At 43.0% G+C, this 17,030-nt stretch overlaps 1 protein-coding gene and 1 pseudogene across 3 annotated transcripts in view; one reads left to right on the top strand and one right to left on the bottom strand.

Annotated features, from left to right (window-relative positions):
• The window catches only part of PREX1 (phosphatidylinositol-3,4,5-trisphosphate dependent Rac exchange factor 1), a 454,902-nt gene that overhangs the window by 398,965 nt on the left and 38,907 nt on the right, over positions 1–17,030 (top strand). For all 3 annotated transcript variants that reach the window (XM_063958866.1, XM_063958867.1, XM_063958868.1), the window contains 2 exons: positions 117–216; positions 7,573–7,716. In XM_063958866.1, the coding sequence (XP_063814936.1) occupies positions 117–216; positions 7,573–7,716 (244 nt within the window). The remainder of the gene's footprint in view (positions 1–116; positions 217–7,572; positions 7,717–17,030) is intronic.
• LOC134894808 (5S ribosomal RNA) lies at positions 9,471–9,589 on the bottom strand (annotated as a pseudogene).

Genomic DNA, 17,030 nt, shown 5'->3' with positions numbered 1-17,030 from the left:
GGGTACTGTAGGTCTACGGAGTGCTGAGGGAATTGTTGTGAGAGAAGCGAGGGGGCATGCATATAAATAAATGTATAAATCTGGTATGTCAAAAATATCTCGCATTTGTGTTACAGAAAGAGGAAAGGATCATGTTGGAAGATATTAAAGCGACACTACAAGATCTGGATAAAGTGGTGTTTTACTTCAAGCAAATGGATGAAACACTTGTAGCAAGTAAGATGTAGCAGTAACTTCCTGGCCCGTAACACAGATCATCATACAGACCAGGCAGCATATGACAGTGCAGTATACTGTCGATGGTTGTATGAATTGCTTATATTATACATCACTTCAGTCTTTCAGTCTACACTAACACAGCAATGCAGTCAGGTACTGTATATCCCTAAAGAATATAGAAATAAAAGCTGTAATCATGTTTATGAATGACAATTTAATAAAAACGAAAAATAAAAAGTCTAAAATAGCTAATATCACAGTGAACACATCCATCAGTTGTTAACCCTAAGGTATTATCTAAGGGTGTGGTATGACTGGCCGGCTGTCGGGATCCCAGCGCTCAGCATACCGGCACCGGGATCCCGACCGCCGGAATGCCGGAAGCGGGGCAAGCACAAAAGAGCCCCTTTTGGGTTCGCTGCGCTCGCCACACTGCGGGTACGGCGCGCCACGCTATTTATTCTCCCTCCAGGTGTGTTGTGGACACCCCAAAAGGGAGAATAGTTGCCGGCATTCCGGCGGTTGGGATCCCGACGCCGGTGAGTCGAATGCCACCCTTATCCAATAATATATATATTATACCATTGTGTATCAGGTATATTAAGGGCCAGTTTCAATTAGCCACGGTAATTAACCCCAGGCTAATTGGTCTGCTGATGCTATTCAATTACAGACCGTGATGAGCTTGCAGGCTTCATTCAACTTGGATTTCTTTTCGAGCCCGAGGAAGACTCAAACATAAATCCGTGGAAAGTGCTGCAAATGCGTTAAACCATATGTAGCTCCGGCTACTTTTTCCGAAACCTGTGAGCTAACGTGAGTTGGCAGCAAGTTTACCTCAAAAGGGGCTGTAAATGAATAGCCTTGGGTGTAAAAGCCTGAGGCTACCACTCTTTTCAACATGCGGTAAATTACCATGGTTAATTGAATCCATCCCTATATCAGCTAAAAATCTGTTTAGTGCTGAACAAAAACAAAACTCTTATTCAGAAAAGTCCATACAGATGTGTCTACGTACATGTAGCCTCCCTGCACGTTAAACAGGCCTTCTAGTTGATACGCTGAGCGTCTTTACATGCGACTGTTACCATTAAACTCCCAATAATGCAAATAGAATGCATAAGCTTATGCTGATTAAAATGATATGCAGAATGCCTGTATTCTTTGTGCCACCGCAGCAGTGTCTTCATACTGTAACGTACCATTTCGTATGCAGCTGTACACGCACAGAGAATATAGGCATGCTGCTTATCATTTTAATCAGCAGAGTCCACTTGTGTGTCCTATTCATATAGCTATGCGAATAAGATGTATTTTCGGCAAAAAAGACGCCCAATGCCAACGAAGTTGCAAGGAGCCTGTCAGCTCACTCACGACAGGCATTTCCCACTACATGGCATATTGAGGCAAGATATATGAGGACACATCTGTTTATATCTGTAGATGTGATAAAATTGAGACTCACCACATTGTGCAACTTTCCAATGTGGTTGAGGTCTCTGCAGGTGTAATAGTAAGCTGTTCGACCTCAGATTTGCTGAAAAGGGTGTGAGAAAACTTATTGGGCGCTTGAAAGAACAGTGGGCAGCCTAGGGTACACCTCTGGGGTTTTCCTCTTCCCCAAAAAATAAGGACTGCAAGTATGGAGTGGTGTAACCAGGGCGCCCTCTTTCTGTGGTATTTGTGTGAAGCCCAAAGCAATGATCCCCTTTGACCAATTTGATGGTGAACTAAATTGAATGAAATATGTATGAATTCCAGTAGATATCACATATAAGTGGATATAATTTAATACAATGAAAATTCACATACATAACAATAAAAGCATACCATAAAGGTAAGCTAGGAGCCGCAGGTGTATTGGGTGGCAGGGTGATCGAAGATACACCCTGCTCGGGCTCCTAAGCTTACTGATGGGTAGTGAACCCCTGGATAGATGTAGGTAGATATTCAAAACATCACAGGTAACAATTCAAATTATAATGGAAAGCATACCGGAGAGGTAGCTGAGGAGCCGCAGGTGTTATAATAAGCAGGGTGGTCCAGACTTCACCCTGCTCTGGCTCCCAAGCTAACCACAAGGCAGATGTCCAAAAGATGAAAAGTTCAAGTTCCTTCTTGGATCCAGATAGCCAACGCGTTTCGAGATATCCAATCTCTTCCTCAGGGCTTGATGGTGTGGCTTGTCTCAGAGATGGCTTTTAAAGATGGTGGGAGGGTAGTTCCTGGTCATAGGTCACTGAAGCCGGAAATGGTCATAATGGTTCCTTTGGCAAATAATGATGCTGATTTATGGTGTGTTATTGTGTCAATGCTCCTTGTGATGAGCATAAGGTGCAAAAGAGTGAATTAATAAATGAATATGGTAAAGATGAGATGAAAAAACGTCCAGCCGGGCGACCAGAAGTGACCCGGACCGGAAGTTAAACCCGGAAGTGACATCGCGGTGTAGACAGCTAATTTAATAGCATGCAAACCTATATTAGGTGAGATAATGGTGGACTAGGGTTGTGGGGATAAGCACCTGTAGGTTGTGATATAGATAGGCGTAATAAGCCGCCGAACGCGCCGCCGCGGTACCGGAAGTGACGCGGCGGTTTGCGTTCCACCGACCGGAAGTGACGCATTGTTTGCGTGTCACCGACGGTATTTCATGCAAAGAGTAGCTTATACAGCAGCTGGGAGTAATGAGATGGTTATGAATATTACAGTGGGAGATAGATAGATGAGGTCATTCAAGAGAGGAGTAGAACAATGTGTTTAGACATCTGAGAAATAAATGAAGGTGGTAGTTAATACCATAGTGAGTGGATGTTTAGGTTAAGTGCACGTAATGTCCTCCGCATAAATAACCGTATTACTGATTTATATATATCAGAAATTAATTGATGGTGGTGGTGAATACTATATTAGGTGAATAATTAGGTTAGATGCATGTAATATACCCCGCGTTGATATCCGTAATTAATTATTTAAATAGTGCATGTCTGTTTAGACACATAAAGAGCGTATATGGTGTTTGTTCACAATCTGCGTCGAAGTTGTCCCAAAAAAAGAGATTATGTCATCACCAGAGTTGTCCATAGTTTGTCTTCATTCCAATTGCAGCTCCACAGGTCCCCGTGATAAAAAAATGGGGAAATAAAATAGGTTAGGCAAAACCTATTGTGGTATCATATTGAAGTACAAGATGACTGATGAAATAAATGTGCTACTGTAAAAACCACTTGAGTTCAAAGTCTTTATTCAGACCTTTAGGACATAGGGACTGAAGTTTGTAAATCAGTTTCATTTCCGCCCTTGCAAGATTTTTTTTCCGTGTTTCTGTCACGCCAGGTGGATTTTATGTGCTGTAGTCCCAAAAAATTCTTTATTGAAGTGTATGAACAATTGTGTACAGATTTAAAATGTTCTGACAGATTGTGGGTCAGGAGACCTTTTTTTATGTTACGCAGATGTTCACCGAGTCGTGTTTTCAATGCTCTCGAAGTGCGTCCAATGTATACCTTCCCACAGGTGCATTCTACTAAATACACGACATTGCTGGTGTGGCAGGTAATGAAATCCTTGATTTTGAAATTAATGCCATTAATGGTGATCTCTGTGTATTTTGATGTATCGGTTTTAATAAGTCGGCAAGGGAGACAGAGTCCGCACCTGTGAAAACCACTTGTTCTGACGGGATTATTATTTTGGGGTAGGGCACTCCGGACAAGTTTGTTCTTCAAATTTGCCGCCTTCCGGTAAATGAACGTGGGTTTTTTAGGGATGATGTTCTTTAATGTGTCGTCCATGCATAGTAGGTTCCAATGTTTTCTGATGATGAGTTCCATTTTTTTATATTGGTGGTCGTATCCTGTGATGAACGACCATTGTGAATGATTGGAGAATTTATCGTTGTTCTTCTTCTGTTTCTTATTATGAATGAGGGAGGTCCTGTCTTTATTCATTGTTTCTGTCTGAATAGTTTCCAAATTTTCAGGTTGATAACCTTTTTCAATGAAGGCGTTTTTAAGTTCGTTAATTTGGGACCTGCAGACGGTGTCCTCACTGCAGTTTCTCCTTATCCTTAGAAATTGGCACTTTGGTATGCCGTTGAGCCAATTTATATGGTGCTCACTTTCTTTACTGATGTAATTGTTTGTATCCGTAGGTTTTTTGTAGGTTTTCGTTTGGATGATGTCATCCTTGATATAAATAGTGAGATCAAGGAAGTTGATTTCAGTCTGGCTGTTTTCAAATGTAAGGACAATGTTTCTATCATTTTGGTTGAGGTGTTCGCAAAACAAGGTTAGACTGTCCCTGTCCCCTCTCCAAAAAAATATGACGTCGTCGATGTAACGGTTCCATGTTAATATTTTGTCCTTCCATTGGTTCTGTTGGTAAATGTTTTCATGTTCCCAGTGCGCCATGAAGAGGTTTGCAAAACTGGGTGCAAATCGTGTACCCATTGCGGTACCTCTCTTTTGTAGATAGTAATCCCCCTCAAAGAAAAATAAGTTATTTTTCAGGATGAAATCCATGGATTCAATGATGAAAGACTTTCTTGCTTCTGAGAACTCAGTCTGGTCCAAGAACCAGGCTGTGGCCTCTATTCCTCTCTGGTGTTCGATGATGGTGTACAGGGAAGTAACATCTGCTGTGACCATAATCGTCTCGCTGTCCCACGATATATCTTCCAGTTTTTTGATGGTGTCACTGGTGTCCTTCAAGTGTGATGGATTCTTAGTTACTATGGGTTGGAGTTCATGATCGATTAGGGCTGACAAATTTGATGTTAGACATCCTGTGCCGGCGACAATGGGTCGTTCAGGAGGTGATGTGATATTTTTATGTATTTTTGGTAATACATAAATCGTGATGACATAATCTCTTTTTTTTGGGACAACTTCGACGCAGATTGTTGAACAAACACCATATACGCTCTTTATGTGTCTAAACAGACATGCACTATTTAAATCATTAATTACGGATATCAACGCGGGGTATATTACATGCATCTAACCTAATTATTCACCTAATATAGTATTCACCACCACCATCAATTAATTTCTGATATATATAAATCAGTAATACGGTTATTTATGCGGAGGACATTACGTGCACTTAACCTAAACATCCACTCACTATGGTATTAACTACCACCTTCATTTATTTCTCAGATGTCTAAACACATTGTTCTACTCCTCTCTTGAATGACCTCATCTATCTATCTCCCACTGTAATGTTCATAACCATCTCATTACTCCCAGCTGCTGTATAAGCTACTCTTTGCATGAAATACCATCGGTGACACGCAAACAATGCGTCACTTCCGGTCGGTGGAACGCAAACCGCCGCGTCACTTCCGGTACCGCGGCGGCGCGTTCGGCGGCTTATTACGCCTATCTATATCACAACCTACAGGTGCTTATCCCCACAACCCTAGTCCACCATTATCTCACCTAATATAGGTTTGCATGCTATTAAATTAGCTGTCTACACCGCGATGTCACTTCCGGGTTTAACTTCCGGTCCGGGTCACTTCCGGTCGCCCGGCTGGATGTTTTTTCATCTCATCTTTACTATATTCATTTATTAATTCACTCTTTTGCACCTTATGCTCATCACAAGGAGCATTGACACAATAACACACCATAAATCAGCATCATTATTTGCCAAAGGAACCATTATGACCATTTCCGGCTTCAGTGACCTATGACCCGGAACTACTCTCCCACCATCTTTAAAAGCCATCTCTGAGACAAGCCACACCATCAAGCCCTGAGGAAGAGATTGGATATCTCGAAACGCGTTGGCTATCTGGATCCAAGAAGGAACTTGAACTTTTCATCTTTTGGACATCTGCCTTGTGGTTAGCTTGGGAGCCAGAGCAGGGTGAAGTCTGGACCACCCTGCTTATTATAACACCTGCGGCTCCTCAGCTACCTCTCCGGTATGCTTTCCATTATAATTTGAATTGTTACCTGTGATGTTTTGAATATCTACCTACATCTATCCAGGGGTTCACTACCCATCAGTAAGCTTAGGAGCCCGAGCAGGGTGTATCTTCGATCACCCTGCCACCCAATACACCTGCGGCTCCTAGCTTACCTTTATGGTATGCTTTTATTGTTATGTGTGTGAATTTTCATTGTATTAAATTATATCCACTTATATGTGATATCTACTGGAATTCATACATATTTCATTCAATTTAGTTCACCATCAAATTGGTCAAAGGGGATCATTGCTTTGGGCTTCACACAAATACCACAGAAAGAGGGCGCCCTGGTTACACCACTCCATACTTGCTGTTCGACCTCAGAGTCTGTGCTGAATCCCATGCACTGTAGATTAGATACAGGAGTGGAGGGCCGTGCACATACACTGATGTAGACACAGTACCAGCTATGTCAGTTGCAGTTTTACAGTCCCTCGAAACCAAAAGGCTATTTCCTATATCCACTGCCGGACCTCCTGTCTGTCTACCTGCTGTGTCCTATGCTGTGGATGAAGAATGCATTAAAATTCCTCTGTGGGTCTTTAGATGGGAATAGATTAAGATAGGATAGAACAAGAGCAAGAAAAATCAGTGATTTTTATTTTTCTATGAAAAAAGTTCCCAGTGCTCACAAATAAAGTGCCAGTATTTGCCTAAAAATTAAGGCAAATACTGTTTTATTCTAAATTTACAGTAACCTCCACCAGAGCCATAGCAGGGCACTTATGTGCCCAGTGCCAATCCAAATATGCCTCCGCCCCATGGCGTCACGCAGAGGAGGTTGGGCCAGGAGCAGCCATTTAGCTGAGCCTGGGCTCATACTTAGAACACACTGCCGGCCGCTTCTCTAATTTCCCGTTTCAGGCACCCCCAAAACTGAAAAAGAGTGCCATTAGGGCAGCAACAGTGCCACCCCTTTGACCTGTGCTTCTGGTTTAGCCACACTGACTGCTGGCAGAGTAGAGTGGCATTTATGATGGCTGATGGGATAGAGTTAAATAGCGGTTTTCCCCTTTAATTTAAAAATTGTCAGTATACAAAATAAGAGAGTTTCACCATTGAAAAACTATGGGTTTCAAGAGAAGGCAATTTGGGTAAAAAGAGAAGGCAATTTGTGTAAAGAAATAAAATTTAGGGTAGATCTATGAAGCTTTGTTCCCCGCTTACCCGTTATCTATGTTTTTCAGTAGAAGAAATAGTCACTTTATTCATAATACTCTGAATTATAGAAATACTTGAACATTACGCCCACTTGTGTACCACCCATCTTATTGCCCACCCTTATCTAACTTTAGTTGGCCTGTGAATAATGTGTAAAATTGTTCATTTCTGCTATAGTAGGCTGATTGATATTCTGTATTCTCTTGCAGACACAGCAGTTTTCCATCACATAGAGGGCTGCCGACAGTCCCTCAAAGTCATCTTTTACTTGGACAGTTTCCATTTCTCAAAATTACCAACCAGATTTGAACATGGGGGCTGTTTAAAGCTTCAGTCTGTGCTATTCACAAAAGGTATTGCTCACTTACTCAGCTTTAGAGTCTGATTAGGGGTTTTGGTTTCCCTATTCTAATATACTCATAAATTGTGATCTTTAGCTCCTCGTCTCATCTTTGGCTGGAGCAAATAGAAGGGAAAAACACATAGAAAATAGAAAAATAAAACTGTGAATATGCATGTAAATGACAAGTTAATCAATAAAACCTAAAAATATACTACACTAGACACTGGAGGGACGGAATGTCCAGACCCAGAAACTCAGGTGAATAACAACAAGAGCCTCGCCGGTTAGTAGCTTATAAGATTCACGGTCGCTCCTAGCATTAAGTAAAATAAAAATGTCCTTTCCAGAGACATCTTTAATCTTGGTGCCTAACGATCTCAACAGCGTACTCATGGGGTCATTCCGAGTTGATAGCTAGCTGAAACTGTTCGCTGCGCTGTGATTAAGAAAAAAAAACGGCAGTTCTGCGCATGTGTATGCGGCGCAATGCCCACGTGCGACGTACTTTCACAACTGCCGATGTATTTTTACACAAGGTCTAGCAAAGCTTTTCAGTCGCAATGGCTGCCGCAGAGTGATTGACATGAAGTGGGTGTTTCTGGGTGTCAACTGACCGTTTTCAGGTAGTGTTCGAAAAAACGCAGTTGTGCAAGGAAAAACGCAGGCGTGGCTGGGCGAACGCAGGGCGTATTTGTGACGTCAAATCTGGAACTGAATGGTCTGAGGTGATCGCAAGCGCTGAGTAGGTCTGAAGCTACTCAGAAACTGCACAATATTTTTTTGTAGCCGTTCTGCGATGCATTCGTTCGTACTTCTACTAAGCGAAGATACACTCCCAGAGGGCAGCGGCTTAGCATTTGAACGGCTGCTAAAAACTGCTAGCGAGCGATCAACTTGGAATGACCCCCTCAAAGTCCAAGCACTTTAGGGTGCAGCCCGACCAGCCTATTGGTTGATCAGACACTGCCCACCTTTTATGGCGTTGTCAGGGGTTTTCTATCTATGGTAGTTAAAGTAATTTATTAATGTCTACTGCCTGCTTTTGTGTAAACAACACATTAGGTTCTTCTTATGTAAGCCCGTGATATATATTCTGATAAATGTTTATAACATTTCCAAGATAATTAATACTAAAGCAGTGCTCTGTGTGAGTTTCTGTCTGTGCTTAGTCATTTTTGAAAAAATTAAACATACAACCTACAGTATGTTAACATTATCTATGTTACAAAGGAAGAAAATAAGACTCGTGTGTGCGCACTCTTGTACTTAGTAAAATATGATAAAGATTAAAAATACATCTTTATTATGATTTAAAAAGGATAAATATATCCTGCAAGACGAACAACACTGAAAAACGACTGAATTGGTTGAAATGTAAAACTATTCAGAAAGTGTGATCCATTGCACATTACTGTTATGTCAAATAGATTCAAAATTATCTAGTCACACAATGTTCTGAAAATTACTAAAACCTAATGAATAGGTCAATGTATTTTATTCAAATCCCATACACGAACTAATCTGCCCGTATGTTCCTGGATTTATTTCAGCATATAGGAATATATTCAAAATAGGAACCAGGGGTTACTTATAGGTAGATTAGCTACTAATTGTATCTCTCAAGATTATATAATTTAACCACAGATTGTTTAAGACTGATAGAAGTCTAGACTGTATTCAGAAAAACCAGAATCAATTGGGTAAAAAAAGACAGTGGTGAATCTACTGTCAATACTAGGCACAGAGTAACCTAATCAATTGGGGATTCTACTACACTTGGTATTCCTAGGAGGTCTCCCGTCCAAGTACTGACCAAGCCCAACACTGCTTAGCTTCCAAGATCGGACAGTATTGGGCGTCTACAGTGTGGTATGATAGTAAATCACTTATTCCGCTCTCACTCTGGAATCACTGATGAGTTCCCCGAACATGAAAGAGGTAATTGATAGAAAGATGTAAAGGAAAGAGTGTCTAGAGCGGATCTGCTGCCAGTGTTAGGCAATGGTATACTCCACGTATTGCGTATCCTAAATGATGACCATTGGATCGCTGGTGAGAGTCCACGAATGCAACAGGTAAGTGATGGAGAAACACAGTATTAAGTCTATGCTCATTCACTTACGAATGTATCTAAACAAGTGGGTATATGACAATTAATAATGATCAGAATCCAGCACCGGGAAGATTACATTTACATAGTATTAGACAAGATGTAGATTTAACACTGCAAATTCGGACCCCTTAGTATAGGTAAAATATATGAAGGAGACTACTGCACTACCAATATGTGCAATTGAACAGCCTGAGTTCTGTCGTCAAATCATGTGACAATAATTAGTACAATAATCAGTGCTATAATCCCCAAACTCAAGAACCTATTGATTATGAATCGGTCTCTCAATATAAGCAGATATAATATCAAAGGCCTACAATCCAAAGATTACTGATTTATAACTGTAGTAGGTCCAACAATATATTTATATATGTTTGGACTGGATCTCAGAATGAAATTGCAATCCGGGGAGAGATACAATAGAATAGACCAAATACTCTGCGTGGACCAACCAAATGATACATTACCAATGCTTCTGCAATTCGTATGGGTATCAAGGTCCCGTTGAGCTGTCCTGACTGGTAAGAAGTCCGTGTGGAGGGACAGGGGGTGGAAGAAGCGTTTTGCCCGTGCGTTTGGGCTTGATCACTTCCGGGTGTCCCTGTTCTCCATCCGGGAGCTAGATAAGGTATCCGTCCGGTGTATTTCCAATGAACGGCTGGCCTGAGTTGTATGCGGTTGCCATGCAACCTTCCGCATACGTCACTGCCTGTCACCTGATCGGATGAACCCATCAGGTTACTAGGGGAGGAATTGGCTAAGTGTTATCAAATAGTGTATTAGTACATGTATTAAAAAACAAAAGAGAATATGTTGTTTCCCACTATCCTGAGATAATGCAGTGTTAGGTTTAAATAAGGATATCAGAATATTTTGATATAAAGTACGGTCCAAAAGTTTTAGGCAGGTGTGAAAAAGAGGATTTTGGTACTTACCAGGTAAATCCTTTTCTTTGAATCCATAGGGGTCACTGGAGTACTCTTGGGATATGGACGGGGCGTTAGCAGGGACAGACACATTTAAATATTTAAATTAGTAACCCTCCATCCCCTCCATACTCCCAAAGGTACCTCAGTGTTTTTTACTGAGCCAAACAGAAGCGAAAGAGAGAATGAACAATAGAGAATTACATATATCCTTATAACGGACAACACTAAAGTTGACACACAAAGTAACGGACAACTGAACAGTTGACACGACAATAGATAACAATCGCCTTAACATCTGAACAAGTCTGTGAGAATGTGTTACCATAAGATCCACTAAACTTACCACAAGCCAGGTGAAACTGCTCTGGGTGGACAGCCAGTGACCCCTATGGATTCAAAGGAAGCACCAAAATCCTCTTTTCTTTTTCATCCACTAGGGGTCACTGGAGTACTGTTGGGACGTACCAAAGTTGTCCCCTTGGGTGGGAGAGCTGTTTGGCACCTGTAACACAAGACGGCCAAAGCTAGAAGCTGATGCCGCAAATGTATCAAACTTGTAAAAGTGCACAAACGTGTGCACTGATGACCATGTAGCCGCACTGCAAAGTTGCGTCATAGATACTCCACGACTTGCTGCCCATGACGTTCCCACAGAATGTGTGGAATGTGCTGAAACTGATGCAGGCGGTTGTAGACTAGCATGAAGGTAAGCCTGACATATGGTCAGCTAATCCATCTGGCCAAGGTTTGCTTGGAAGCTGGCCAACCTATCTTGACTGCATGATAGAGCACAAACAATGTATCAGTTCGGGCTACATAAATGCATAAATGCGGAGCGCGCGTACCACATCCAAAGTAGCTGGAGTTCCGGCACCTTCTGATAAAACAGGAACTACAATTGGCTGATTGATGTGAAAAGAAGATACTACCTTTGGTAGAAAAGCGGGATTCGCCTGAAGTTCCGCTCTATCATCATGAAGCACCAGATACGGGGGCTTGCATGACAAGGCACCCAAGTCTGAAACACGCCTTGCCGAAGCTAAGGCTAGGAGAAAATTTGTTGCCAAGTTAGAAACTTAACATCCACGTGTTGTAAGGGTTTAAAAATGTAAGTCTGTAAAAATTCTAAAACCAGATTCAAGTCCCATGGCACTGTAGGTGGTATAAATGGAGGTTGAACTCTGAGGACACTTTGAAAAAAATAGCAAAAGATGGGATAACTTGAAAGAAGATGTCGGAAACTTCCGAGCTTCACACCACCCTATATAAGGTCACCAAATCCTGTGATAATGAGCTGCTGTAACTGGCTTCCTAGCATGCAACATGGTTGATATAACTGACTCTGGAATGCCCTCTCGTCTTAAGAGGACAATTTCAACAGCCACCTCGTCAAATGCAGCCGTGCTAAATTGGGGTAAAGCAACGGACCCTGTTGTAGCAGGTCTGGACGTAGTGGGAGCGGCCATTGATCGTCTGCGAGTAACCGGTGGAGTTCCGAGAACCACGCTTTCCGAGGCCAATGAGGCGCCACTAGTATGACTGTCGTGGACTCTCGTTTGATCCGCTTTAGCAACCGAGGAAGCAGCAGAAATGGTGGAAACAGATACACGAGGCTGTACGGCCACGCGATTGTGAGAGCATCCACTGCTACTGCCTTTGGATCTCTTGTTCTGGACACATACTGGGATGTCTGATGATTTTGGTGAGATGCCATTACATCCATCTGTGGGTAACCCCACCGCTGGACCAACATTTGAAACACCTCTGGATTTAACGTCCATTCTCTTGGATGAAAATCCTGATGGCTGAGATAATCTGCTTCCCAGTTGTCCACTCCTAGAATGAATACCGCCGACAATATCACCTGGTGATGCTCGGCCCAATTCAGGATTCAAGCAACTTCTCTCATGGCCATACGACCTTGAGTTCCTCCTTGTTTGTTGATGTATGCGACTGCCGTTGCGTTGTCTGACTGGACCTGGACATTCTGAGACTGGAGCAAGTGCACTGCCTGGCATCATGCATTGTAAATTGCCCTGAATTCCAAGACATTTATTGACAGTAATCTTTCTCGGTCTGACCACAGACCCTGAAGCTGACAATTGAGGACCACTGCTCCCCAACCTCTGATACTTGCGTCCGTCATCAGAATTATCCATTTCCAGACTCCGAACCTTCTTCCTGCGGTGAGATTTTGTATGTGGAGCCAACAGAGTAAGGATACTCTAGCCCTTGGAGACAACCGCACCAACTGAAGGATTTGTAGATGTGAGCCTGACCACTGAGCGAGAAGATTCAGTTGAAAAGGACATGAGTGAAACCTTCCGAACTGGAGTGCTTCGAAAGATGCCACCATCTTGCCTAACAGCCGAATGCACAGATGCACCGAGACTGTCCATGGTTTGAGCACCAGCTGCGCCAGATGACAAATACTCTGTGCTTTCTCTTCTGGCAGGTAAGTTCGTTGATCCACCATATCCAGAATCATTCCTAGGAATTAAAATCTTTGAGATGGGACCAGGCTTGATTTCTTGAAGTTAACAATCCAACTGTGCTGAACCAGTACATTGTACGTTAGTAAGGCATGTTGAAGGAGTACTTGTTGAGACAGAGCCTTGATGAGAAGATCGTCTAAGTATGGAACTATTATCACTCCAGGGTTCTGAGATGAGCTATCATCAGAGACATCACCTTTGTGAACACCCGAGTTGTTGACGAGAGGCCAAACGGTAGTGCCTGAAATTGATAATGGTTTTGTTGTACTGCAAATCTTAAGTACACCTGATGCGGTGGCCAAATCGGAATGTTTAAGTACGCATCATTGACATCCAGCGAAATCATTAATTCCTGTGGTTCTAGACCTGCAATCACTGACCGCAGGGATTCCATCTTGAATCTGTAGGAAATTACGTACTGATTAGCCCCTTCAGGTTCAATATCCGTCTAACAGAGTCATCCGGCTTTGGTACTACAAAAAGATTAGAATAATAACCTTGACCCTATTGGTGAACTGGAATCAAAACTGTTGAATCCATGAGAGACTGACTCGCGGTCTGCAGAACTGCCTTCTTGTCTCCTGATACAGGCAGGCCTGTCTTGAAAAATCGCATTGGTGGTAGACAATCGAACTCTATTTTGTAACCTTTGAACACTAAATTGCGGATCCACCCATCTGTGGATGTCTGAAACCACACCAAGTGAAAACGTCTGAAGGCGTGCTCCCACAACAGAAGATCCGAGATAGGCTGGAAGCCTATCATTCCACTGGCTTGTCAGCGGCCTTTGTGTCCTGACGACGGCTAGTGGTTTGTTGAAAACCACATCCTCTACCACGTCTACTCTGTATGGTTGATCCTCTAGCACGGCCTCGAAAGGACTGAGTTCTAATGGATTTGAACGCTGGTGTAGCATATTTCCGTTTTTGAACTGGTGTGGGCAATGGCAGGAAAACAGCTTTCCCCCAGTGGCCTGAGAAATCCATTTGTCTAATTCAGGACCAAACAACATATTGCCAGTGTAAGGCAATGCTTCTATTCCTCGTTTTGACTCTGCTTCCGCCTGCCTAGAACGGATCCAAACTGCCCGGCTGGCCACAACTAGAGACGTCGAAAGGCGAGAACTATCTTGTCCGACGTCCATAGAAGCCGTACATAAATACTCAGCAGATTCACAAATGTGATCAGCAAGAAGTATAAGCTTGTCTAAAGGGAGATCCTGTTGTAGGCCCAACTTGAGCTGTGTTGCCCATGCAACTACAGCGTTGTTAACCCAAACACCAACTAAAGCAGGTCTAAGCAACACTCCTACTACTGTATACATTGACTTTAGCATAACTTCCAGCTTACACTCTGACGGGTCCTTAAGTGTCGTAGCAGCCGGGACTGGAATGGTTAACTTCTTGGAAAGTTTGGACACCGAGGAGTCTACCATCGGTGGAGTTTCCCATGTCGTAGTCATAGACTCTGGGAATGGGTAGTTAGACAGAAAACGTCTAGGCATAAAGAACCGTTTATCCGGATTCTTCCATGCTTCCGTTAACTGCTTGTTAATAGAATCTGAATAAGGAAAATACATAGGTGATCTCTGTTTTTTTCAAGTAAAACCTCATCATTTGAAAGAGGTTCTTCAGCTTCAGTAAAATTTAACACCTGACGTACTGCCCTGATGAGATTATCCATGGCCGGGCTACCTCACTATCTGACTCCTCTCCCAATTCACCTTCCTCATGTTCCTCCTGAGATAACAGGTCTGGCATGGAATCGTCAGAATGCAACACAGCTGACACCGGTAGGTTATGAGACCACCGATGATTACTTGTCGGATTTGTACTAGACCTGGACTGTTGTAAACCCTGCCAAGTTTTTGACATCTCCTGAGCCCACTCCGGCAGCTCAGATGGTAGCAACCTAGCCTCAGCTCTAGCCATCTCACGCTCCTTATAAGCAGCAGCCAACTCTGATTGTAAGCCAGTCATCACACCTGCCATCATCGCCCAAGGCAGATCAGGGGAAATGGTTGTATTTGTACCTGTACTTGCAAGACACACTGTGCAAGTGGTAGTACCCTCAGGCAGCACACTCTGACAGACCTTGCAGCCAAGCTGCTTTGTTGCTTATGCATGAGCTTTACTCATTATGTACACAGACAAACCATAGACAAGTAAAAATCTAACTAGAGTGTATAAGCAGAAGTGCACTGCATTGAGGACACACTAAATCAGTTAAACATATGCTGTACTGAAAATTCCTACTAACACCCCTACTCCTCCAATGGCTGAGTGTTGTAGTCCCGGCATCACACTTCCTGCAAGAAGAACCAGGAAGTAAGGTTAAAATGGCATCCTGCCATGTGCTTGCCTATACACATGTATAATAAAGCATGCAAGATGAGACTTATTACAGTATTAGCTGATATATCTATATATAGAGATATAGATACACCTCCATTTGCAGCACAGGATTAAGAGCCTGACCGTGTATTTGCCCAGCAGACATTAAAATAACTGAGACCCCATAATTAACACAGACTTAATAACCAGAGAGCTGCTTGCTGCATTAAAATGCAGCTTCGTTACGGGGCCTCCCGCTGCTATGTGGTCATAATCCTCCCCTCTCCCCCTGCGATCTCCCCCTTCGCTGATGGACCGCGGGAGGGAGGGTGGGAGCGGAGGCATGCAGGGAGCTGGAGGCTGGGGAGCGGCGGCGGCTTGGTGCCCAGCGGCGGCTGCTGGGTAGGGCAGCAGGGACACACACATGTAAAATAAAGTAAAACACAGTCCCCACATGGCGGGCGGCTGCGTGAGCCAACCACCCCTCACCCCCAGCAAGACAAAGCAAGGGAGCGGTGGTAGTGTGAGCTGCCTGCCCGCTCCTTTCCTGAGATTACTGGAGGCTATGATGCGGCTTCTCTTCACAAGCTCTGTCCAGCTCCTTCTGCAGCCGCAGGCTGCAATCAGCTCAGCTGCGTTTGCTCTATGGCGGTGCTCCTCTCCTGTGCACCGACAAGCCAATTGCTGCAGGCAGCAGCACCAACAATCCCGGACCTAAGCTTCTTAATAATCTGGGAAGGGATTTAGTGTAAAAAAGAAAAAAATCTTTCAAAAATAGAAGAAACTTGTTGAGAATCCTCCACGTGTGCCATTCCCTGTGAGGCACAAAAAACACTGAGGTACCTTTGGGAGTATGGAGGGGGTGGATGTTTACTAATTTAAATATTTAAATGTGCCTGTCCCTGCTAACACTCCGTCCATATCCCAAGAGTACTCCAGTGACCCCTAGTGGATGAAAAATAAAAAATGTTGCAAAGTAACAATGCTTTAAAAATAGAGCTGTTAATAGTCTATTTTTATCAGTTAACAAAATGAAGAGAGATCGAAATCAAATTAATATTTGGTGTGGTCATCCTTTGCCTTCAAAACAGCATCAATTCTTCTAGGTACATTTGCACAGTTTTTGAAGGAACCCGTCATTAAGGTTGTTCCATACATCTTGGGAAACTAAAGACATCTTCTGTGGATGTAGGCTTGCTCAAATCTTTCTGACTCTTTGCACAGTACTGTATTTGATCTGGTTTTCACACTTTACCCAAATCTGTTGAAAATCATCCAAAATCCATGACTGGGTGGAATTAATATAAGGCTGAAATAAACATAAAAAGCTTCGACAGTACTACAAATAGATGGTACTACTCAGGGCCATAACCAGGGCGGTGCAGCTGGTGACGCCATAAATAGCGCAAAATGCCATGGGTGTGGATCTGGCCGATGTGATCTCCCATTGGGTT

Source organism: Pseudophryne corroboree, chromosome 3 (assembly GCF_028390025.1).
Source record: "Pseudophryne corroboree isolate aPseCor3 chromosome 3, aPseCor3.hap2, whole genome shotgun sequence".
Classification (NCBI taxonomy): Eukaryota; Metazoa; Chordata; class Amphibia; order Anura; family Myobatrachidae; genus Pseudophryne; species Pseudophryne corroboree.
This window is presented reverse-complemented; position numbering and strand designations above follow the sequence as displayed.